Source organism: Styela clava, chromosome 6 (genome assembly GCF_964204865.1).
Source record: "Styela clava chromosome 6, kaStyClav1.hap1.2, whole genome shotgun sequence".
In the NCBI taxonomy this organism is placed as follows: domain Eukaryota; kingdom Metazoa; phylum Chordata; class Ascidiacea; order Stolidobranchia; family Styelidae; genus Styela; species Styela clava.
Window position 1 is genome coordinate 21,982,761 of NC_135255.1, and position 26,999 is coordinate 22,009,759.

The following is a 26,999-nucleotide window of genomic DNA, read 5'->3' on the forward strand; positions in this document are numbered from 1 at the left end:
GTTTGCAGAGATGTAAGAAAACACGAGCCATGGGTGGACAGTATACCAACAGACGCCCTGATATTGCCCCGTGCTTGGCTATTTGATAGTGAGGTACGGCTTTATTATGTACTGCGCAAATATCGACGGAGATCGCTTTGTGCCGCTGTACCACTGTATGTTCAATTTTATTCTTTTAAATTTTGCATTCTCCTTTTTCTGGATGGGAACTTTACCATGACTACGGCGCTTTAGGGTGCAAAGTAGTTTGAGCAAATATGCTAAAAACGTGAATACTATATATATAATTTATTTTTGTCTTTTGTTGACATAATCGCTAACTCAGTTTAGAGTATTTCAACTTAAAAATCGGGTGTAATCGCGGAAATAAGCTTTGGTTACTGGAGCGGGTGTAACCGTGGAGTTGTTGTAACGCGCTGATAGACGACTACTTTGTTTTACCTAGTGATTGCCGGTAAGAGTTCGGCTGACCGGATGAATACATTTTTTTCTAGATATTCAACGTTCGTAGAGCAGTAAATTAGTAATATATTTTACAAAACTGTGTTAGAACAATTCATATATACATAGTTTCACATTAGATCTGTATAAAAAATAATAATAAGCGCTACATAACAATCTAACAATGTATATCAGCATAGCATATGAATAGCACCAATAGTAAGGCAGATCACTGAATGATTTGTGAAATAAATATCATTGATAATAGGTCAGAAACCAAGTTTCCCATCAAATTGAGAAAAAGATCAAGTCTTCCATTGGACACTTTCTCATTACTATAAGTAACTTTTTCGTTAAATTCCTCCCATTGCAAATTTAGAAACTGTCTATCCCTCCCTTGTCATAAGTATTACTTTAATGAATCATAAGCTAGTTATTTATGCACAAGTCGCACTCTGGCGTTTGTACAATTTAAGTGGTTTACAATATGCTCATAAATTAGTATTATAGTATTAAAACTAAAGAAAATTAGTGATACCACAGCAAATTCAAGTTCCTCCCCAACAACGACAAAAACCCACCCTGGGGAAGAAATCCTCCACGGTAAAAAAACGTTCACCTAGTGCACTGGTTCTCAACCCACTGCTGGACCATACAAAGATTTTGAGGTGGGCCAAAGAATGCTAGTTTTATTTATGTCACAATAGTTAATTTTGATTGTAGCAGCAATCAATGACGAAGCTGTTTCTGCTACTAAGTGGTAATTTTCGTTCTAATTATTAAAGTGAAAATGTCCATTTTGATTTTCTTGTACTTTTCTCATTGCAATGAAAAGTTAGTGGGCCACAAGAATTTTTTGGCAACAAAAATGGGCCACGAAAGAAAAAAGGTTGAGAATCACTGGCCTAGTGGGTATTAAAGATTTAACTATATCGGCATTGTGGGTTAAATACCTCTGATTCAACCTCCACCTTTTCCAGGGTTGCCAAATCGGATAGATTTCCTTCCAAAAATAGTGACTGCTTTTACAGAGCCTTGTTAAGAGTGAAAATTCTTCATAAAAACTAAATTGAACTTTCTAATATGAGTCAATGTTATCAGTGGCAAGAGTTAGACTTGAATGATATCAGATAAAACGTAAGCAGAGCATGGAACTACATATGATTGAAGCAGCAAGTATGATTAAAAAAGCATAATAGTAAAGAAAATTGCTTATACTAAAATAGAAAGATAGATATAAAATTGGACTATATACTACTGCAAGTGAAATTGGAAAAATAATAAAAAACAATATGTCACTTATTGTCCACATTTGTCGACTCTAGTCACAACAAGTGGTATATTATTGTGAATTTGTGCCACCCCTGCATATATCAGAATGATGCGAAGATATGGAAAGGTGAGATGGTATGCATATTAGTGTGTGCAATATTGAAGTAATAATTGTTTTGAAGAAAACTTTGGATTGGAATTTGAAAGGCAATGGAAAGTGGAAATTGAAATTATGGCTCTGGATCTAGAAGTCAAAAGATAATCCGCGCGACCAGTAAAAATATATCAATATATATATAAATACATCATAGGTCAATACGACAGCTCTGCCTTTAACAGCGAATATTTTTCTCATTTCTATTAGAGAAACAGAGAATTGTGTTGAACACAAACGACTTGATATATTTCCAAACATGCTCGCTATTTAAAAGTTACTGCTTGTCCATATGCTTGCTCAGAACAAGTGTAAAATTACAAAATTATCCATTCCTCAATTCTTTTCAAGTTTCATAAAATAAACTGAAAATTATTTCTAAAGCAGATAATTCGATGCACCAGAAAGCGAGCAACACGCTTGTTATTGATGAATGCTGAGTGTTTCTGTCAAACTGAACTTAATAGGATCAAAATAAGAAGGATTTTGTTGGCTAATACCCCTGAACTAAAGAACAAGAAACTTTGAAAAATAATGGAAACACATGAAATGTTGGTCAAAATTCGAAAAAAAATATAAATAAATTTTTTTTTATATATTACCAGTATTCCCAAACAGACTCAACAACAGTGTTGAGTATTTGAAAATTTTTGTTTAATTGAACGTTTAATTTCTCAAGTAAAATCTGATTGAAACTGCAGATCATTAATAGCCGAAAAAGAGAGCAAGAGATATATTTTTTCCTGCAGATGCGATGGGTGGCCGGGAGTCTTATAATACAAATTCGGATGTTACCACAATACTCAGACCAGACAAAACAGCATTGAATAAGATGTAAGCATATAAACATGAAAAAAAATATACACAGACAATTGTGACATACTTGATAAATCATAATTACACAGGTACCGCTGAAATATAGTTTACAACAAAAAAGCATTGGAAAAACTAATGGAGGCTATTATGGTGGGATTATCTGGTTGGTTACAGCTCCCCCTGCCAAGCAAATTCATGATACATCTGAACATAGATCTGATTTCGGTAACCGGGCTGATAACAGAGTGCTCAACTAGCCTTCTCACCAGGATAAATACAAAACTTATATATCGCAATTATCACTGGCCCACATCTCTGTGATATCACAATGGGGCGGCATGATAGAAAGAGTTTGTAAAAAACCAGCCTCTCCAGCACTGATTACAAAGCAGCAAAAGGCGACAAATGTGTATTTGCAAATTTGAGCACTTAATTCTTGTATTAACTCAAGCTATAAGCCACATAATAAGTTTCTTTAGCGGACCCTCCAAAGTGCTTCATGACCCCAAAGGGTCAGTGAACTCCAGTTTGGGAATCACTGAGTCAGTTAGAGTAAAACTTGTGAGAGTTATTCAAAAACTTGACTCAAAGCATCATTTTTTTTCAATGATTATAAAAATGCATTTTTACTTTTGCAAAGTCTTGAAACATCTTTATCCTGAATGATAACGTGATGATAAGGCACGTGTTTTCTTCCCCACAAACGAAAGAACAATAAGAATGGAAAACACAAATGAGCACATGTTTGCTCACCTATAAAGGAATGAATACTAGGAGCGTGATAAAAACATTCATTCTCTCTTACAGATTAGTAAACTCTGATCGACCGAATCTTTTCATCCTTACTCAAAAGATTAACAACACAACAACTATTAGTATAAGAGAAAATACTGAAAAAAGCAACTGAAACTTAAGTAATTAGGATGGAATTAGCCAGAAGTGGAAAGATGAACTGATTTGAAAGTTTGTTCATACAGTAGATGTGATATAAGGAAATATATACATATATGCACAAATATCATGTAGTTGATTAATAATAAAAGGATGAAACAGATCAAAATCGATGGAAATTTGAGAAAAAATAAATTGTTGGTTTTGAAAATTCTGACCAATTAGCATAATAGAAAAATATTGCCAAATACAATTCTTGATCATTCTCAAATGAACAGAATAAAGTTGGATTTAAATACGCAAGGACGAGTCTGACTGATATTGCAGTTCATTGGACTTTATAATATTTTGTAAGTGGCCTGATAAAATGCTTGATTTTGACACTATAAAATAAATGAAGGGATTCTAATATTAAATTGTCCACGTAGTGTTCAAAGTCGATTGTTGATTATGTACTATATGTAAGTATTTAATTCCACAGACTTTCAATTTCTACACAACTTTTCAAGATAGCTACAGGTAGTTCCAGTAGGTTTAGATGGATTCTCCACCCCGTTCAGGCAATTTAGGGTCTGTTCCGGTAATGACAGGAACTTATTTTATTTACCACTGTAGCCCCAAAGTTTTCTGTTTTAAAATTGCCTTGAGATATATAAAATGTCCTTTAAAGATATCTGAGTCAATCTGACTGATATTGCAGTTCACCGAACTTTATAATATTTATAAGTGGCTTGATGAAATGCTTGATAATGACACTACAAAATCAATGAAGGAGTTTTAATATGGTATTGTCCGGATAGTGTTGAACGTCCATTGTTGATCATCTATTGTTATTATTGAATTCCTGCTGCCTTTAATTTCGCCTCCAATGCATCCCAAAGTTTATTCACATGGTCATCATCAGGGTATCCATTGCTGAAAAAGATTAGATTGTATGAGAGATAATGGTAGTTGCATATGAGTCTGATTTCAATTAACTGTAAAAAATAAGATGTTCGATAAAAGAACACTGAAAGTCACAAATATTTGACTCCTTAGTACTAAGAAACGCCTAACTTAGCAATGCCTGTGTGAGTGAGATTTGAATGTAAGGTTTAGATGTGTAAAAAGAATGTCAAGTCAACTTTACTCGTAGGTAGAGATGAATGTCTAAAGAGGTAATTTTTTCAGGTATTTGATTTCATTGATACTGTACTAAAATATGAAACATCAAAATCACTAAGCCCAACACCTTATCCATGGTGCAAGGGAAGGCTTCGTCGAACATTGATCATCTTAGAGTTTTGAAACCGAGTAATGCCCCAAAGTCTTATTGTCTGCTTGAACAGAGCACTCACTGATCAAACCGAAGTTGTAAAACCACCAAATAAAATATATATTCATGATGCGCGATGGCATAATGGTTGAAGCGTTAAACTTAATTGGGTTGGCATCGCAAACTGCACAACTTTGGTTTAAATCCAATGGCCATCACCCTACCCAAAACATTGGGAGGTAATGCCGAACCAAAAAAGAAACTAGTTCTGCCAAATATTATTAGCTCCTTTAATATTGCTACATATCAGTGGAAGCTTAAACAGGGCTTTGTTCACAGCAAAATGTGTCGATAAGCGTCGTATATATAAAACTCAAATATCTCGTTTATAATAGAATTTTAAGAATAAGCAGTGTAAGTGTAACTATAATTTATATGTTGGATGCCCAATGAAACATTGACAGCAGAGAAGCAGAAAATTTAGTCGTTACTGGAATACGGATCAAATAGTTACAAAATTGGGCAATCATAATTCCAATGACAGATGTGACAACAGAGAAACCTAGTAAACAACAGCTGGTCGTTGAACCTGTTACAGTCACGTTGCAGACAATTCAAGCCTGAATACCATAATGGTTTATTCTGATTGTTACTAAGAAATAACCCTCAGTCACATACACCCTAACATTTTGCAACAGCATGACAAATAATGGTCAATATTTATCAGGAATAGAAAGAACGCTTTCTGGCCATCCCTCACCCATCAACTGAAATTCGATGGATGCGGTGGTTTCTTATATATATAGCTTTGTTAAAAGTGAAAGATGTATATAAGATGTGTATAAACAAATTCGAATGTTGCTTGAAATCAAGAGAGGAAAGTTGAGAACGTTGTACTTGATTTTACCTAGGATGAGGCATTATATATGTGGTTGAGTGGTTACAAATGTCACAAGCTGGATGGAAGGTTATGGGATCAAAATCGCAGCCCAAAGATGCCTTTCTTTGATTTATATATAAGAGTTTGCCAAATGATGTTTAGTACAAATCATGACTTTTTGTGTGAAAGTCCGTTTATCTAACTTCGCATGGAAGGTCAGTTTGGAAAATAAATATTGCTTTGGTTGAATCTAATTTTTGCAATTCCTATTTCAAAAATCTTAAATCTCAAATTTTGTTTGAACTAATTTTTTATTACATCGATACTGGATATAACTCACTCGAGGTTCCTTTTAATCCTTATAATAATTGTACAGATTATTCAACTAAAGAACTTACTTATCTGGACCTCCATGTTTGTTAGTCTTTTGAGGAATTTCATCATTCCATATTATCTCTCCTCTGTTGCTTCTGATTATCTGAATCTTGAAGAGCAATCCCGCATTGAGTGCCTCCTCTAGAAAGTGTATGATTCCAATGTCGGGCAAATATTCAGTGAATTTCTTTGCCTCATATGAAACACCCTGCAAAAATAAACATACCGTAACAAATTATTCAACTCCCATCCCTGATAATTTATTAAAACTGATATAAACACCAGGTTCTCCAGAAGTATGCGCACCAAGATGTCACACAACCTGAATCCTAACCGGTTAACACATACTATGTTCAGGTTGTGCGCCATCTTGGTGCGCATACTTCTGAAGGTCCAAAAGCTTTAAACTAAAATTTCTGCAACTCAGAATCGTTTCATATAAATTTAACGATTCCTCAGAAGCAGACAGTTGCAAAAGCATTTTTTTGGTGATTTTAGTTGGGATGTTTTCAAATACTCGCTCTGAACAAGGCACAAAACAAGCAGGCACTGATACGTGAATACTTCAATTGATCGATTAGAATCTTTCTCACTAAACATTGACTATCAAAACATTTGATTTCTAGGTCAGGAGGAGGGCACACATTTGAACCAAAGATGTTTTACATGTGCAAACAAGTAAAATATCCTCAGGAAACATATAATCAGTGGCACCTTGTTCAGAGTTGCCTACACATAACATTTATTAAAAAAAAGTTTTAATTTTTCAAAAAAAGAATCAAACATAATATATCTATAATTGGGAGCAGAGTTAGAATATGATGACACTAACATATTACTGATACACAAAAAATCCACTGATATGTAAGAGGTTATTTATGAAAAACCAAAGGACCAACATTTTTTCAGGCAGAGCATTGCTTGCCAATTTAAATACCTCGTTGATGAGATCGTCGATCTAAGATTTGAAGATTAATGTGAAGAGAAGTAGCCAAACTACTTTAGCATCACAGGTTGAAAATCCTGGATTCAAGCACATTACTCAGTGCATAATGCAATAGGTAGGAGTTTATGATAAATTAGGTGGCAATGCAACCAGGAAGATTTCAGTACTACAATAAATAGTAGTGCCTTGCGTATCAGTGGCTGCTCATACATAGCCCTGTTTGGAACAAAAGACATGACAAACGTTTCATAGAAAAAATTCATATGGTAAGTTAGTCATTTTAGGCGTTTGGAATCTTATAGTCGGACAAAACTATCAGACTTAAGATAAATTATGATGATTATTGCCAAAATGAAATACCTAATTTACTATTTCATATAAATTCTTAAATAATATTTTTTTCCAATATTAAATATATTCTAAATTGGGCCATGCCCAACAAGAGTCCTTCAAAATCACTGTACAATTAGAGATGTACCGATACCACTTTTGTCACCGATACCAGCTAAAAACGCCGATACCGATACTACAAAAAGGCAGATATTCCGATACCGATACTATGTAATTATTACTTAATTAGGTGTGCTGTGTAGGGCAGACGGGTTAAAACAATGGTCTTTGAGCGTTGTTCATAGTACACATTATTTCAGATCGAAAAAAAAAGATATATCACATAATATGAAATTAATGTGTTTGCTTTAACTGATTAAGATACATTGTACAGTAACGCTAGTAATCTCAGTGTTCAATTAGAAAACTCATAAGCCGGGATGTCCAATTTGAATTTAATGTTAATATCGCGACCTTCGAATATCGTTATTCGTGTTTAAAAGAATATCGAATATCACCCACACATTCTAGCGCCGCCGTCCTACGTTCAAATTAAAAGCATTTTACAAATATTTTATTTCGTGGCTAATCGTAATCGTCGAAGCAATAAGTCAAAGCCAACATGAAGGAATATCAATAATTGATTGTGTCGGAATTTAGTTTATCGGTGTCGTTAGACTAAATGACACTCGTACTTGACGACAAACAGTCAGAATTTATACCCGTGATAAAAGTTTATGTGCCGTTAATAAGAACCCCAATTCCACTGTATGATTTAAAACTGGGCGCCTAGTTGCTTTTTGTTATGTGCTGTGTTGATATATTTCTTCATAATTACTATGTAATATTAAAAATGTCAATATAAAAATTTGACAGCGAAAATAGTTCAGCTAGTTTGGCTGATAAATAGCTAAAAACACGTGAATCCTATTCTCTCGCAGGGGTGGGGACATGTATGGCTCATAGCTCAGGATCTCTCCAGACAAAAAATAAGTAGTATTCCAACTTATCTTTTAAAACATTCTGGACCATATCAAAAAGGTAAATATATCGGGAATATCGGCCTTAATTTAACCGATACTGATAAATGGCCGATACCGAAAAAATGGCCGATATTGCAGATACCGATACCGATACATCTCTATGTACAATTACATATGTGGAAATTTAATTCAGTAATGCAGAATAACTGATATGAACACAGCTTGGATTGATTTTTGCAATGTCAGATTTTAACGAAAGTCATACGATTTCCTTCAATAATCAAATGCTTCAAAAGACAAATTTTGAAATGAAAACCTCAAATCAAGAATTTGCTCTATGTAATATAAACAATTGTGAATATATTCATTTATTTTGGACATCAGCACTGGTAGAGGTAAATCCTGCAAGGGGCCATTAAACCAACATAAAAAACTGCTTTCTGGAAACATCGGAAAAAATTTCTAGAACATCTAAGCACTAAGGTGTTGTGATGGCCTTGTGGTTATAGCATTGGACTTAGCTATGTTGGATCATAATTTGAAGGTCTCAAGTCCCATGCCCACTGCCTTATCCAAGATGTAATAACTTGAGTAGGCAATTCCGAAACGAAAAATTATAGTCCACAAATAGCAGCTTCTTATGCATTAGCGGTTACTTATGCAGGGCCCTGTTTAAAGTGAACAATGTAATAACGAAAAGTGTAATTAGGATTCAATTGCTATTTGGGGGCAGGAAAATTGTATTTGGAATATTCAATGTTAAACATACAATCGATATATATTAATACAACAAGAATCCTGGTTCCAGTAAATACATAATTTAATATTCAACCAACTGAATTCATTACATGACTCACATTCAGACTTCCAGCAGGGAATGAGTAGGAGATGACAGAAGTGTTCCACCCTCCATATCCTGGCAGTGATTCATCCAACCTTTCCACTGTCATTCTTCCACCAGGTGGTTGCTGGTTGATGATTCTTAGACCAGATGAAGTAGCTTGACTTGAAGACTGAGATTCTGTAAATTGGAAAATTATTTCAGTTTATGTAAATTAGCATAAGATTCAGGTATTCGTTTAAAATAAAAAGTGGGGAAGGCTGATAATTATAATTATTCATAAAGTAGAGAGAAACTTTTTTATCGTTCTCAGTTCACGAGCAAAATAACAATATCTGGGATGTCAATAGCATAACAACCAGTCAAAGTTTAAATCAGGTAATACATTATTAAAAATGGGAAACCATGAGAAAGGCGCTCATTCATAGCCTGTCAGAGCTCATTACAGGTATTACACATAATTACTTGAGGCCTAGTTTGGAACAGAACAGTTGGGAACAGCTACACACTTATTGAATCACTATGTAGCAATATTTATTCCAAGGGCTGGAAAGAATAATGGAAGGGATAATGGAATAATGGAAAGTGGTTAATAATGATGTTAATTCTCCAAAATGAATGGTTCAGAATTATAAATCAACAACTAGACATGAACAACTTAACAGTATTAGTGCTCAGTGCTCACTTTATCGAACTCAGCTAAGCAGGGGCATGTCAAATGTTTATGCTGCCCCCCTAGAGACGTGCCCAGCAGCTAAGAAACACAAAAGAGATTGTACCTGAAGTGTCACTCCTGTATCCACCCACTGCTTCCATCTTTGGCTCTTGTACATTCATAGATCCGTGACTACTTGATGCAGTGTTGCCCAAGGAAGTTTCTGTATCTGCTTTAGTACTTGGAACAGTGAAAGATGCTTTCTGAGCTGCCTGATCTGTGGACTTTTCATCAGCTCGAGAAAATATTTCATCAACAAGTAGATCGTAACATTTACGAGAATCGTTGACCAAAGTTTCTGAGCGAATGGTTTGTTTGAGAAATTGCAGGGGGAATTTTCCGAGATCGAGAAGGCTAAACAGTTCATGAAAATGTTTTTTCCTTTTCTGAATATCTTGTTTAATCCATCTAAGAGTTCCATGCCATTTAACAGTCTCGGAAGAATATTTTGTGTTTGGGGATTTGTAAATCCTTATGATCTCATCTTTGCTGATATCACAAAACTCTTTTTTCTCAATGACTTGTTCGAAAGTTGCTTCCAGAAATCGATTCATCACATCTTTCACAGCATTTGAGTTTGTAACTCGATGAGTTTCAGCCAGATTCTTCAGGATGAAGCAGTTGTCAATCTCAAGATTTGTCTCAAGATTCTTGACATCAGAGAATAATGCAGTGATGATTGAATTCTTCGCAATATCATTACTTTTCACCAATGGTTCTTCCAATACAGTCTCCAGAAGAAATTTGAAAGGATAAGTCTGGATATTGATGACTGTAACAAGATCGGCAAAACATCTCTCTGCATCTTCATCTTTTGCTCTTGCCCATGTCATCATAGCTTGCCATGATGTTTGATAACTCACATTTGAAACTTTTATGTAACGCATGAGATCTGGCTTGATAATGAATGGGAACATCTCAGAGGAAATTACTGATTTGAAATTAGTGATCAAAACCTGTTCTGCTTGCTCTTTTATATCATGGCGATCGTATGCTTGAGCCAAGTTGATGACAGAAAGGCAATTGGTCGAAGAGACATGGGTTTTCAAGTAATGAAAGCAAAAGTTAGTCAAGCCAACCATTTGTAACAGGTTGGATGCTTGCAGGATTTGTTGAACGTATTCCATTTTCAAATTTCCTACTCCTTTATACATGAATTCTATACATTGGGAAATCTCATTCTGATCGACATCCTTCATATTGATAAAACCGTCACGAGATTCCTTCATTTTGCTCGTAAACATGGCTTTAAAGTATCCTGATGAGGCTGCCAAGACACAGCGATGAGCACGAAAGGATTTGTCACCAACTTTGACATCAAAATCACAGAGAATGTTTTGTTCTCTCAAGTTATCGAGTGATGTCATAAGCAAACCGGCTTGGGTTGAATTTGTTTGTTTAATGTAATCTTCATTCATGATCATTCAGCTCGACCTTACTCAGATCAGTAACTAAATATAACAATCCTAACACCTGCATAAAAACAATACATTTTGTTAACCTCTGTGGACCATCTTCCAAATCAAAACTACATTTTATTATTGAACATAATAGATGAATTGCTCATGTCAGCATATTACTTCACAGTTGGTGGTCTGAATTCCTAGAGAAATTAACAAATGAGAAATCTCGCCATAACAAACATGTGACCTCCGAGTTGTTATTATTATTTCCAACAATGGCCATGAACCCAGAATGTTCAATTGCTTAGAAACTGCCTGTGGTTACGTACAACTCTCCCATCAGGACTTTTTACACAATATTATATGATAGATTAGAATAGTCTTCCCAAGCTATATCATGTATCATAAAAGCGGAAATGGGGCCAATCTCCTGACCTCGAGTCCTCTGAGCAAAATAAATCTGTAATTATGGTACATTAATTATTGCGACCGAGGAAAATGCCATTCCATTTTTTCCAGTCGCAACAATTATATTGTTTAAAGTCTCTGGAATGGCATTTTCTCAAAATCTTTATAACTATAAAACACAGATAGCCTATTATAATAATAAGTATAAGTATTTTTTGCAATAAGTAAGGATTGCTATCTATAAGCCACTTCGTCTTAAAACAAAATAATGGATTCAACTGGTTCATTGAAGGTCAACAAAATTTGGCTATACTACTATTTGTCACAATATAAGTATAATTTTATTTCGACTCCATTTAATAGGCAATAAAATGATTTTTTTTTTTTTTTTTTTTTTTTTTTTTTTTATTTGGTCACACTGATACTAACAAAACAACAACAAAGGGACAAACAAAATACAGAGGACCTGGAGGACGGGCATTAATAAAAACAAACGTATGAACATACTCTGCTAATACTCCGCATTATCTTAGAGTCAGTCGCATAAGCTGATAACGGTATTCCAACCGAACTGCCATCGCCCAACATACTGATCGAATAACAATATAACTGCATTCATTACTCAGTTTCAAATGCAGCATAGCGCAGTATTGCAAAAATCTCAACATTTGCAACAGTCTGATTCTGACCTTTCACTCCAACTCCCTGTGTAAGGTGCCAAGTCGAGTAACTTTGAATTGGCAAATAAAGACGCTGATTTCAACTGATATGCAAGGATGGAAAGTTATGTTAATAAAAATAAGTAAGAAACATGAGTAGAAAATTTAAAATCATTCAGATCCAACATGTATAAACCTAATAATTGGAATGAAACGTCATTGCAGTTTATTCTGTATTGAATCTGGCATCATTGCGTCAACTTACCCGCATATTCATGACGTCATAGCTCATAGAATTGTTATAAAATCACGATCTTTATGATGTAATAATTACATCTCAAAGTAGTTGCTTATTTGTGCGAGCATGTTCAGCGTTAATTCGGACATTAAGTCAGTTTCTAGGCAAAGATCAAGCCTTTTCTGTGTGAGAGAAAGTTCAGTATAAAGAAATGGATATACTGTACCGTGTTTCCCCGAAAACAAGACTGGGTCTTATTTTAATTTTCTTTCGAAAAATAACACCAGGAATTATTTTCGGGGAATGTCTTAAATTTTAATTTATTAAAAACAAAATTACAGTGGAGAATTACGAGATTTTCAAATAAACAAAAAATGAAAACCGATATCCATTTACTTATAAATAACATGTTTTTATTCAAAATAACTGCAAAACATAGATTATGAAATCATTTTATAAGTGTAGGCGAGATTTCCTACTATCGACTAGTTCGAAAAAAAATTCGCGTTATTGACTGGGTCTTATTTTAAGGGGAGGGCTTATATTAAAATCAGTTTGAAAAATCAGGCTAGGTCTTATTTTCGGGGAAACACGGTAGATGTAGTGCACTTTCTGTGGAATCTTCAAATGGCAAAGGCTCGCGGTATATCGGATTACTATGCATTGGACTGTTTATTTTCAACAAGGCTGCTAAATGCCGGATACGCTGATACACATAGCCGCAAGTCAGTGTAAGATCGAACTTTTCTTATTGAATATTATTTGTAGAGAAGCGCTTTCGTCCGGATCCGGATAAGATTTTTCTAATTTAGTTAGGAATAGTAAACACGATACGAAAACAGAATCAAATAAAGAAGCGAACAACATGGGCAAACTTTCAACAATTAATTCACGAAAAGTTATTACCATAGTATCCGAATTCTTTAAATACGCAGTGTGAAACGGCGTTTAGCCTGACAAACACGTTCCTGCTTTTGAGGTATACTTTGCCGTGATGTTTGCTTCACCTAAATGGATAGGATATGATTTACATATTTGACGGAAGTTGATAATACGGCTTTAAGCGGACCACGACCTCTCGCCCGGTTACCAGCAGTTCATCAATCAATCAATCATTTATTTTGGTACTCTGACATAAACACAAAAACAACACAAAAACTGGACAGACAAACCGGGTATGGGATTAATTAGCCAGTTATTTGTTTCCGGAAGCTTGGACTTGATGGTGTAGGATGTCGTAACCGACCAGCCAGTTACTTGAACCACCCTATACTGGCAGGTAATCCAGCAATCCTTTCGCACATAACTAACCCCGTGTAAGATGCGAACCCACTCATCCACGATGCGCCACACCGCCGAGCCAAGATATGTTATGGATGAGACTCATGTTTGAGTCCAGACCAAACCGCTAACCTTCGCGACTTGCGAATATTTTTGGAAAGAGGAATGCTTAATTCCAGATGCGTAGCTTAGGGCGGGCAATGGGGTACATATGCCTCCGGGCGCCAAAATGGGGCTTGCAAAAATTTCACAACAATGGTAACAAAACGGTCACAAGCAAGATCGCACCGGCGCAGACATCTAGTCTTAGTATATGTCAAACAGCACACTTGGTCAGACGACAGACCACCTACGTCGACTGCCGACGTCATCAGGCACATAGCTCGCGCACGATCAGATTTCCATCGTAATTACATGGCTAAAAAATCTCGCCGGGAAACAAAGCAAAATTTGATTTGTTAACGTTAGGTAACAAAATGCACCGGGTTAATTACGTGGTTCTGTATCGTTAAGTTCTTGCCTGCGCACTTCGATGTAAGTTGATATTAGTTCTGTGCTGGAGACAAATGGCAACGGAATTTGGTTAAATGAAGTTAATACATTATTTGAGTAATACGTGGTTTTGTATTTCGTGGTTGTCAGAGTACAGTACTTTGCGGCAGAGTTACAAAAATATTTTATAGTGTGCTGAAAGACCCCAATGCCGTTTTCGACAATTCGTCGAGATTGCACAGATTTTGTAAATTTTCGCGACACGGACATCAATGGCCACGAACTTTTCACCGAAATTGGAGATTGCAGAATGCTGCTCAGTAACAGAACTGAAGGTCAACCAGAAACTCTTTTGGCTCTTCTCGGTTTTATTGTGTCTTTTGGAGACGACGTTTTACCCAATCTGCAAATTTGTCTACAAATTTTGTTAAAAATACCAGTTTCAATTGCAAGCTGTGAACGGTCTTTCAGCAAATTGAAACTTATTTTGTCGTATTCGCGTGCATCAATGGGACAGGATCGTCTCAGTGATCTTGCACCTCTAATTGTTGAAAAAGAAACACTGAAAAAAAAAAAAAAATTTTGATGACGTTTTAACCAGTTTGCAACAGTGAAATCAAATCAAATAAATTTATTGTAGACTATCATCTTTAACAGTAACTGAGTCGGACATTATGAACATGGTATGCTATATTTTGTATAGCTTTGCTTCTTTTTTAAATACAATGTTCCATTGAAATTTGAATACACATATACATATATTTTAGAATAAATAATAAAATATATAAATACATATAAATTTGAATTTACATATATAATTTGTTTTTACATATACAAGTAAATGTAATAGAAAATATGATTAAACGTGGAGGTCGGGGCGCCAATTTTATAGTTTGCCCCGGTCGCAAAATATGCTGGCTACGCCTTCCATTGGTGGAAGGATAAATAACTGATTACTTTAGGTACGTTTGGTTCCGCGGAGCTTCCCTTTTCCCGTGAAATGCGTGTTCAATACATGAAATGTCAATCATTACGTTCGGGTCGGCCTTCTCTATCGCTCACTTTTTTAAAATGAGGCGTTTCGGCCATGTTTTGGCCACGAGAGACCGTGGTCTGCAAAAAAAAAACAGAAGTTGCCTCATCAACACGACACATACTGTACTAAACTCTTGCAATGCGAATTCAATGAACTCCTAAACAAAATACGAAATTTCGGGCTCGGGCCTGCAAATCCAGGTAATTAGTCGGGCTCGGGTCAGGTTTAATTCCCACGGGCCTGGGTCAGGCCTGGCTGGAATTCTTGGGCCGATCTTACCTCTACTCTCGAGTGAAACAGCGATTTTTCCGGGTCTACACGTGTCGTTTGCAGAGATGTAAGAAAACACGAGCCATGGGTGGACAGTATACCAACAGACGCCCTGATATTGCCCCGTGCTTGGCTATTTGATAGTGAGGTACGGCTTTATTATGTACTGCGCAAATATCGACGGAGATCGCTTTGTGCCGCTGTACCACTGTATGTTCAATTTTATTCTTTTAAATTTTGCATTCTCCTTTTTCTGGATGGGAACTTTACCATGACTACGGCGCTTTAGGGTGCAAAGTAGTTTGAGCGAATATGCTAAAAACGTGAATACTATATATATAATTTATTTTTGTCTTTTGTTGACATAATCGCTAACTCAGTTTAGAGTATTTCAACTTAAAAATCGGGTGTAATCGCGGAAATAAGCTTTGGTTACTGGAGCGGGTGTAACCGTGGAGGCATTTGTTGTAACGCGCTGATAGACGACTAACGCTTTGTTTTACTCAGTGATTGCCGGTAAGAGTTCGGCTGACCGGATGATTACACTTTTTTTTAGATATTCAACGTTCGTAGAGCAGTAAATTAGTAATATATTTTACAAAACTGTGTTAGAACAATGCATATATACATAGTTGCACATTCGAGTATATATATGAAAAGGTAATAAGCGCTACATAACAATCCAATAATGTATATCAGCATAGCATATGAATAGCACCAATAGTAAGGCAGATCACTGAATGATTTGTGAAATAAATATCATTGATAATAGGTAATTATAAACATTAACTCTACAGAGGCAAAGTTGACAGAAACCAAGTTTCCCATCAAATTGAGAAAAAATCAAGTTTTCTATTGGAGAATTTCTCATTACAATAAGCAACTTTTTTCAATAAATTCCTCCCATTGCCAATTTGGAAACTGTCTACCCCTCCCTCGTCATAAATATTACTTTAATGAATGATAAGCTAGTTATTTATGCACAAGTCGCACTCTGGCGTATGTACAATTTAAGTGGTTTACAATATGCTCATAAATTGGTATTATAGTATTAAAACTAAAGAATATTACTAACACCACAGCAAATTTAAGTTCCTCCCTAACGACAAAAACCCATCCTGGGGAAGAAATCCTCCCCGGTAAAAAAACGTTCACCTAGTGCACTGGTTCTCAACCCACTGCTGGGCCACAGAAAGATTTTAAGGTGGGCCATGGAATGCTAGTTTTGTTTATGTCACAATAGTTGATTTTGATTGTAGCAGCAATCAATGACGATGCTGTTTCTACTACTAAGTGGTAATTTTCATTCTAATTATTAAAGTGAAAATCTCCATTTTCACCGAAAGATCTTGATTGTTCTTGTAGTTTTCCCATTGCAATAAAAAGTTAATGGGCCACAAGAATTTTTTGGCAACAAAAATGTGCCACGAAAGAAAAAAGGTTGAGAACCACTGGCCTAGTGGGTGTTAAAGATTTGGATATATCGGCATTGTAGGTTAAATACCTTTGATTCAACCCCCACCTTTTCCAGGGTTGCCAAATCGGATAGATTTCCTTCCAAAAATAGTGACTGCTTTTACAGAGCCTTGTTAAGAGTGAAAATTCTTCATAAAAACCAAATTGACTTTCTAATATGAGTCAATGTTATCAGTGGCAAGAGTTAGACTTGAATGATATCAGATAAAACGTAAGCAGATCATGGAACTACATATGATTGGAGCAGCAAGTATGATAAAAAAATGCATAATAGTGAAGAAAATTGCTTATACTAAAATAGAAAGATAGATATAAAAATGGACTATACACTACTGCAAGTGAAATTGGAAAAATAATAACAATATGTCACTTATTGTCCATATTTGTCAACTCTAGTCACACCAAGTGGTATATTATTGTGAATTTGTGCCATCCCTGCATATATTTCAAAGATTATGAAATCAGAATGATGCGAAGATATGGAAAGGTGAGATGAAATGCATATTAGTGTGTGCAATATTGAAGTAATAATTGTTTTGAAGAAAACTTGGGATTGGAATTTGAAAGGTAATGGAAAGTAGAAATTGCTAAAATGTTCATGCAAAAAAAGTATAAAATGGCTAATTATAACAAAATGGAATGAGAAGAGAAAAATCAAAAACACATTATATCAACGCACCTTTTTATAATAGTTCAATTGATTATGATTGAAAATGTTCAATAGAAAACAGAATTTTATCTTATGACCAGGCCAGTAAAGTCAACAAAAAGTTACAAAAGGATGCAAAATACAATAATTTTAAGCCTGACAAAAGGTTGAAAAATTTAATTTTCAAAAGATAGGTTTTCTGCTAAAAAGTTTTACTTTGGATAATTTTAGTCAATATTATGACTCTCACCTATACAAGTGATATTATGGCCATGGATCTAGAAGCCAAAAGATAATCCGCGCGACCAGTAAAAATATACCAATATATATATATATATATACATCATAGGTCAATACGACAGCTCTGCCTTTAACAGCGAATATTTTTCTCATTTCTATTAGAGAAACAGAGAATTGTGTTGAACACAAATGACTTATTATTTTCAGCTTGTCCATATGCTTGCTCAGAACAAGTGTAAAATTACAAAATGATCCATTCCTCAATTCTTACCAAGTTTCATAAAATTAACTAAAAATATATTTAAAACGGATAATTCGATGCACCAGAAAGCAAGCAACTCGCTTGTTATTGATGAATGCTGAGTGTTTTGGTCAAACTGGACTTGATAGGATCAAAATAAGGAGGATTTTGTTGGCTAATACCCCTGAACTAAAGAACAAGAATCTTTGAAAAATAATGGAAACACATGAAATGTTGGTCAAAATTCGAAAAAAAATTATTTTAAATTTTTTTTATATATTACCAGTATTCCCAAACAGACTCAACAACAGTGTTGAGTATTTGAAAAATGTTGTTTAATTAAACGTTTAATTTCTCAAGTAAAATCTGATTGAAACTGCAGATCATTGATAGCCGAAAAAGAGAGCAAGAGATATATTTGTTCTGCAATGTAATGGGTGGCCAGGAGCCTTATAATACAAATTCAGATGTTACCACAATACTCAGACCCGACAAAACAGCATTGAATAAGAGTTAGCATATAAATATGAAAATATATACACAACATAAACATTATGGTTAATTACAACCGATGGCACATTTGATAAGACATAATTATACAGGGACCGCTCGAATATAGTTAAAACATATACTTAGCAAATAGTAATGAAGGCTAATATGGTTACAGCTTCTTCCGCCAAGTAAGTTCATGGTACATGAGAATATAGATCAGATTTTAGTAAACAGGCTAATAGCGGAGTGCTTAACTAGCCATCTTCGACAGGATAAATACAAAACTTATATATCGCAATTATCACTGGCCCACATCTCTGTGACATCACAATGTGGCGGCATAATAGAAAGAGTATGTAAAGAATCAGTGTCTCCAGCACTGATTACAAAGCAGCAAAAGACGACAAATGAGTATTTGCAAATTTGAGCACTCAATTCTTGTATTATCTCAAGCTATAAGCCACATAATAGATTTATTTAGCGGATCCTCCAAAGTGCTTCATGAACCCAAAAGGTCCGCGAACTCCAGTTTGGTAATCACTAGGTTAGTTAAAGTAAAACTTGTGAGAGTTATCCAAAAACTTGACTCAAAGCATCATTTTTTTCAATGAATACAAAATGCATGCAAAGTCTTGAAACATCTTTATCCAGAATGATAACGTAATTGAGATGGAACTGAATACCAGTGGTAGAATAAAATATATAAAAACGGGTCAAATATGGGAACAAAGTATATTTTGACTTCCAAATCAGCATAACAACAATATTTGAGTCTGGGAATCAATCTACAAATAGGTAAATGTAAGCAAAAGCATGAGTTTAATCAATTTTGCGAAATTATTGTGGATAATTTTAAAATATGAAAAGGCACGTGTTTCCTTCCCCACAAACGAAAGAATAATAATAAAATGAAAAAACACAAATGAGCACATGTTTGCTCACCTATAAAAGAATGAATACTAGGAGCGTGATAAAAACATTCATTCTCTCTCACAGATTTGTAAACTCTGACCGACCGAATCTTCTCATCCTTACTCAAAAAATTAACAACAAAACGACTATTAGTATAAGAGAAAATACTTAAGTAATTAGGGTGGAATTAGCTAGATGTGGAAAGATGAACTGATTTAAAAGTTTGTTAATACAGTAGATGAAATACAAATAAATATATACATATATGCATAATTATCATGTAGTTGATTAATAATAAAAGGATAAAACAGATCAAAAACGATGGAAAATTGAGAAAAGATAAATTGTAGGTTTTGAAAACTCGGCCAATTAGCATAATAGAAAAATATTGACAAATACAATTCTTGATCATTCTCAAATTGACAGAATAAAGTTTGATTTAAACACGCAAGGACGAGTCTGACTGATATTGCAGTTCACCCAACTTCATAATATTCATAAGTGGCTTGATAATGACACTACGAAATCAATGAAGGAGTTTAATATAGTATTGTCCGGATAGTGTTGAACGTCCATTGTTGATCATCTATTGTCATTATTTAATTCCTGCTTCCTTTAATTTCGCCTCCAATGCTGCACGAAGTTTACGCGTATTGTCATAATCAGGATATCCATTGCTGAAAAAGATTAGATTGCATGAGAGATAATGGCAGTTGCATATGAGTCTGATTTCAATTAACTGTGAAAAAATAAGATGTTCGATAAAAGAACACTGAAAGTTACAAATATTTGACTCCATAGTACTAAGAAACGCTTAACTTAGCGATGCCTGTGTGAGTGAGATTCGAATGTAAGGTTTAGATGTGTAAAAAGGATGTCAAGTCAACTTTACTCTTAGGTAGAACTTCAAAACCCAGTAAGTCTGATTGGACAGAGCACTGATCGATGCGAAAGTGTAAAACCACCAAATAGAAAATGAATTGATTTGAGGGCAAATGGCCTAGTGCAGCGGTTCCCAAAAGGTGAGTCGCGTGTTTTCAGGTGTGCCACGAAAATTATTAGAATAACTAATATAAAATATGATTTGATATTTTACAATTTACATATTGTCTTTATTATAAAAGTTTTATTGTTTCCTATTTAAATGCTGTGTATATGGATCAATAAATTCCATTTAGCTTGCTATGTCGTTATGTAACAATAGATATAGACACCACTTGCTGCAATTTCGTGAGATGCAATTTATTTTACCTGCTGAACTGAGTTAAGCGAACATGCAGAGATGAGGAAGAAAAGCTGGCCTTTTGCCTTCATTCCTTAGGCCTACGAGTTTACCAGCGTTAAAGGACATAAAGTACACCCTAACGATCACGATATTCACCATACTTTTCCGTGCAAGAGCGCCGCGAGCATTTTCCCTTGATAATTTGGCGCCGCTCGAACAAAAGGTTTGGGAACCGCTGGCCTAGTGGTTAAAGTGTTGGACTTAACTTGGCTGGCATCGCAATTCGCACATCTCAAGTTCAAATCCCACGAACCCCACCTCACCCAAGGTGTAAAAAATGAGTAGGCAATGCTGAACCGGAAAGATACTATTTCTTCCCTATAATAGTAGCCCTTTACATATTGCTAGATATCAGTGGAAGTTTGAACAAAGTCTTGTTTACAGCAAAATGTATGAATAAGCATCGTATATATGAAAACCTTAGTGAAACCATAATTTATATCAAGTTGGATGCACAATGAAACGCTGACAACAGAAAAGCAAAACTTTTATTTATTACTGGAATACAGATCAATAATTACAAAATCGGGCAACCCTGATTCCAAGGTACAGTCATGTTTTAGAAAATCTAGGCCGGATACCATTGGGAATTCTGATTGTCACTAGGAAATTGCCCTCAGTCACATACACCCTAACATTTTGCAACAGCATGACAAATCATGGTCAATATTTATAAGGAATAGAGAGAACGCTTCCTGGTCATCCCTCACCCATCAACTGGAATTTGATGGACGCGATGGTTTCTTTTGGACTTTCTTCACTTAATAAACTTCCAGTGAACTTCACTTCCAGAACTTCCAGAAAGTCCAGTTGGTGAAATGGACGCGATGGTTTCTTATATATAGCCTTGTTCATAGCGAAAGGTGTATAAAAGATGTGTATTAACGAATTTAAATGTTGCTTGAAATCAAGAGAGGAAAAGTGAGAATGTTGTACTGACGAGGCATGATATAAGTGGTTGCAAATGTCACAAACTGGATGGATGGTTATGGGATCAAAACTGCGACCCAAACATGCCTTTCTTTGATTTATAAATAAGAGTTTGCAAAATAGTGTTTAATACAAAAACATGACTTTTTATGTGCAAGTTCATTTTTCTAACTTTGCATGGAAGGTCAGTTTGGAAAAAAAATATTGATTTGGTTTAATTTAAGGTACTCCCGTAGTATGTGAACCAAGATGGCGGACATCGGAACACAGTATATGTATCAAGTTGGGGTTAGGCCATAATTTCAGGTACAAATACTACAGGAGTCACTTGGCTGGTCCCCGAATCGTAATCGAACTAAAACAAGGAAAATTGGAATAAAATTATGGCCTAACCCTAACCTGGTACACATACTATGTTCAGGTGTCCGCCATCTTGTTGCACATACTACGGAGCAGCGCCAATTCATATTTTTGCAATTCACATTTTAAATCTCAAATTTGGTTGGAACTAAATTTTTAATACATCTGTCATTGATATAACTTAGTTGAGGCCCCAGTCAATCCTCATCACAATTGTGCAAATTTTAAAATATTTAATCAGAAAACTTACTTATCTGGACCTCCAAGTTTGTTAGTCTTATGAGGAATTTTATCATTCCATATTATCTCTCCTCTGCTGCTTCTAATTATCTGAATTTTGAAGAGCAATCCTGCATTGAATGCTTTCTGGAGCAAGGGTATGATCCCGAAGTAGGGCAAATATTCAGTGAATTCCTTTGCCTCATATGAAACACCCTGCAAAAATAAACATAATGAGTTATTAAACTTTTATCTCTGATAATTTATCAAAACTGATATAAACACCAGGTGCTCCAGAAGTATGCGCACCAAGATGTCGCACAACCTGCATCCTAACCGATACACACATACTATGTTCAGGTTGTGCGCCATCTTGGTGCGCATACTCCTGAAGGTCCAAAAGCTTTAAACTAAAATTTCTGCAACTCAGAATCAATTCCTCAGAAGCAGACAGTTGCAAAAGCATTTTTTTGGTGATTTTAGTTGGGATGTTTTCAAATACTCGCTCTGAACAAGGCACAAAACAAGCATGCACTGATACGTTAATTGAACGATTGAAATCTTTCTCACTAAACATTGACTATCAAAACATTTGATTTCTAGGTCAGGAGGAGGGCACACATTTGAACCAAAGATGTTTTACATGTGCAAACAAGTAAAATATCCTCAGAAAACATATAATCAGTGGCACCTTGTTCAGAGTTGCCTTCACATAACATTTATTAAAAAGAGTTTTAATTTTTCAAAAAAGAAATGAAACATAATATATCTATGATTGGAAGCAGAGTTAGAATATGATGACACTAACATATTTCTGATACACAAAAAATCCACTGATATGTAAGAGGTTATTTATAAAAAAAAACAAAGGACCAACATTTTTCCAAGCAGAGCATTGCTTGCCAATTTATATACATCGTTGGTGAGATCGTCGATCTGGGATTTGAAGATTAATGTGAAGAGAAGTAGCCAAACTATATTGGCATCACAGGTTAAAAATCTTGGATTCAAGCACATTACCCAGTGTATAATGAAATAGGTAGGAGTGTAAGATAAATTAGGTGGCAATGCAACTAGACAGATTTCAGTACTACAATAAATTGTAGTGCCTTGTGTATTAGTGACTGCTCATACATAGCCTTGTTTGGAACAAAAGACATAACAAACGCTTCATAGAAAAAATTCATATGGTAAGTTTGTCATTTTAGGCGTTTGGAATCTTATAGTCGGACAAAACTATCAGACTTAAGATAGATTATGATGATTATTGCCAAAATGAAATACCTAATTTACTATTTCATATAAATTCTTTAATAATATTTTTTTCCAATATTAAATATATTTTAAATTGGGCCATGTCCAACAAGAGTCTGTGAAAATCACTGTACAATTACATATGTGGAAATTTAATTCAGTAATGCAGAATAACTGATATAAACACAGCTTGGATTGATTTTTGCAATTTGCAATGTTAGATTTTAAAGAAAGTCGTACGATTTTCTTCAATAATCAAATGCTTTAAAAGACAAATTTTGAAATGAAAACCTCAAATCGAGAATTTGCTCTATGTAATATAAATAATTGTGAATATATTCATTTATTTTGGACATCAGCACTGGTAGTTACTGGTAGAGGTAAATTCTGCAAGGGGTCATTAAACCAACATAAAAAAATGCTTTCTGGAAACATCGGAAAAATTTCTAGAACATCTAAGCACTGAGGTGTTGTGATGGCCTTGTGGTTATAGCATTGGACTTAGCTATGTTGGATCATAATTTGAAAGTCTCAAGTTCCATGCCCATTGCCTTATCCAGGATGTAATAACTAAGTAGGCAATTCCGAAACGAAAAAATAACATTCCATCAAAAAATGATAGCTTATTATGCATTAGCGGTTGCTTGTGCAGAGGCCTGTTTAATAAAGTGAACAATATAATAACAAAAGTGTAATCAGAATTTAATTGCTATTTGGGGGTCAAAAAAAAAGGAATTTTGGAAGATTTAATGTTAAACATAGAATCAATGTAAATTAATACACCAAAAATCTGAGTTCCAGTAAATAAATAATAACATAATTTAATATTCAACCAACTGAATTCATTACATGACTCACATTCAGACTTCCAGCAGGGAATGAGTGGGTGATGACACAAGTCGACAACCCTACATATCCTGGCAGTGATTCAGGCAATACTTCCACTGACATTTCTCCACCAGGTGGTTGTTGATTGATGATTCTTAGACCAGATGAAGTAGCTTGACTTGAAGGATGAGATTCTGAAAATTGAAACATTTTTTGATTGGAGGGGATTAGTAAGAAATATTCCAATACTGGGTTATTATTATACATAAAATAAATTGATAGGGCATATTGTAATATTTTATAAAAAAAAATAAACAAGGGCATATTGTAATTTGTAATTTTATATAATAAATAAACGAACAACTCTTTTGTGATTTTTAAATCCACGAAATTGCTAAGCCCCCATGCCAATACTAGGCTCAAATTGGATATTATGTTTTGACTTATGCTTTTGGATTTAGGCAGTATTAAATTTTTTTATACGACGCTTAATACGCCTTCGTTCTGAACAAAGTCCTGTACAAGCAGTCACTGATATGTAAGTAACTGATAAGCCACTGATGTGTGAAAAGCTACTATTATTGGGAAGGAACAACGTTGCCTACCCAACCCATTACACCTTGGGTGTGGTGGGTGAGGTGTGGGATTTGAACCCGGAAAGGCGTAATCTGAAATGGCAACAGTTAAGCCTATTGCTTCAACTGTTACGTCATCACCCTGTGATCCAAATATAGTATTTACTGGGTATTGGTTCATTCAGTTTTAACCTCGTTACTTAAAAAACAGAAATGAATGAATGGAGTTGAAGATGACCAATTTTCCTAATTATGCTAAATATTATACCAGTATTTATTTTATCTATGGATTAAAAATTATCACAATATTGTTCAGAATTATGTAAAACAATAAGCTAGACATGAACAATCCATAGTGAAATCAGACTCAGTGCGTACTTCAGTAATCTCAGTTACGAAACACAAATGCAAAAGATTGTACCTGAAGCGTCACTCCTGTATCCACCCACTGCTCCCATCTGTGGTTCTTGGACATTCCTAGAGCTGTGACTACTTGATGCAGTGTTGCCCAGGGAAGTTACTGAATTTGCTCTAATACTTGTAGATGTTGGTTGCTGGACTGACTGATTAGAAGATTCTGAACTCTTTCTTGCCCGAGATAATATTTCATCAAAAAGTCTATCGTAGCATTTACGAGAGTCATTGACTAAAGTTTCCGAGCGGATGGTTTCTTCCACAAATTTTAAGGGAAATTTTTTCAGGTCAAGAAGGCTGAACAGTTCATGAAAAATCTTTTTCCTTTTTTGAATATCATGCTTTATCCATCTAAGAGCTCCATGCCATTTAACAGTCTCAGAAGAATATTTTGTGTTTGGGGAGTTGTAAATCCTTATGATGTCATCCTTGCTGATATCACAGAACTCTTTTTTCTCAATGATTTGTTCGAAATTTGATTCCAGGAATTGATTCATCACATTTTTCACAGCATTTGGGTTGGTAACTTGATGAGTTTCAGCCATATTCTTCAGGATAAAGCAGTTGTCAATCTCAAGATTTGTCTCAAGATTCTTGACATCAGAGAATATTGCAGTGATAACTGAATTCTTTGCAATGTCATTACTTTTCACCAGTGGTTCTTCCAACACAGTATCCAGAAGAAATTTGAAAGGATAAGTCTGGATATTGATGACTGTAACAAGGTCAGCAAAACATCTCTCTGCATCATCTTCATCTTTTGCTCTTGCCCATGTCATCATAGCTTGCCATGATGTTTGATAACCCACATTTGAAACTTTTATGTAACGCAGGAGATCTGGCTTGATAATGAACGGGAACATCTCAGAGGAAATTACTGATTTGAAATTAGTGATCAAAACCTGTTCTGCTTGTTCTTTTATATCATGACGATCGTACGCTTGAGCCAAATTGATGACGGAAAGACAGTTGGTCTGAGAGAGATTGGTTTTCAAGTAATGAAAGCAAAAGTTTGTCAAGCCAACCATTTGTAACAGGTTGGATGCTTGCAGGATTTGTTGAACGTATTCCATTTTCAAATTTCCTACTCCTTTATACATGAATTCTATACATTGGGAAATCCCATTCTGATCGACATCCTTCATATTGATAAAACCATCACGAGATTCCTTCATTTTGCTCGTAAACATCGCTTTAAAGTATCCTGATGAGGCCGCCAAGACACAGCGATGAGCACGGAAGGATTTGTCACCAACTTTGACATCAAAATCACAGAGAATGTTTTGTTCTCTCAAGCTATCGAGTGAAGTCATAAGCAAACCGGCTTGGGTTGAATTTGTTTGTTTAATGTAATCTTCATTCATGATCAGTCAGCTCAACTTTACTCGGATCAGTAACTAAGTATAACAATCCTAATGCCTGCATAAAGGTAATACAT

General features: G+C 35.1%; 2 protein-coding genes across 2 annotated transcripts; both read right to left on the minus strand.

Moving 5' to 3' along the window:
• Positions 1–508: 508 nt before the first annotated feature.
• Positions 509–12,722, minus strand: LOC120339871 (uncharacterized). The gene is made up of 5 exons (XM_078113446.1): positions 12,635–12,722; positions 9,964–11,372; positions 9,201–9,364; positions 6,108–6,292; positions 509–4,489 (listed from the first exon to the last, which is right to left on the minus strand). The coding sequence occupies exons 2-5, from the start codon at positions 11,321–11,323 to the stop codon at positions 4,408–4,410; spliced, it is 1,791 nt and encodes a 596-aa protein (XP_077969572.1). The 5' UTR covers positions 11,324–11,372; positions 12,635–12,722; the 3' UTR covers positions 509–4,407.
• Positions 12,723–16,256: 3,534 nt separating this feature from the next.
• LOC120331549 (uncharacterized) lies at positions 16,257–26,981 on the minus strand. Its single transcript, XM_078113447.1, has 4 exons — positions 25,569–26,981; positions 24,603–24,766; positions 22,522–22,706; positions 16,257–20,373 (listed from the first exon to the last, which is right to left on the minus strand). The coding sequence occupies exons 1-4, from the start codon at positions 26,923–26,925 to the stop codon at positions 20,292–20,294; spliced, it is 1,788 nt and encodes a 595-aa protein (XP_077969573.1). The 5' UTR covers positions 26,926–26,981; the 3' UTR covers positions 16,257–20,291.
• Positions 26,982–26,999: the final 18 nt, after the last annotated feature.

Excerpts from the sequence above, each read along its gene's own strand:
- LOC120331549 (XM_078113447.1), bottom strand. The coding sequence starts at position 26,925 with ATGAATGAAGATTACATTAAACAAACAAATTCAACCCAAGCCGGTTTG. Across the intron at positions 22,707-24,602 it reads TCCCTGCTGGAAGTCTGAAT|GGTGTTTCATATGAGGCAAA; the intron begins GTGAGTCATGTA and ends TTATTTTTGCAG. Across the intron at positions 20,374-22,521 it reads AAACTTGGAGGTCCAGATAA|CAATGGATATCCTGATTATG; the intron begins GTAAGTTTTCTG and ends AATCTTTTTCAG.
- LOC120339871 (XM_078113446.1), bottom strand. The coding sequence starts at position 11,323 with ATGATCATGAATGAAGATTACATTAAACAAACAAATTCAACCCAAGCC. Across the intron at positions 6,293-9,200 it reads TCCCTGCTGGAAGTCTGAAT|GGTGTTTCATATGAGGCAAA; the intron begins GTGAGTCATGTA and ends TTATTTTTGCAG. Across the intron at positions 4,490-6,107 it reads AAACATGGAGGTCCAGATAA|CAATGGATACCCTGATGATG; the intron begins GTAAGTTCTTTA and ends AATCTTTTTCAG.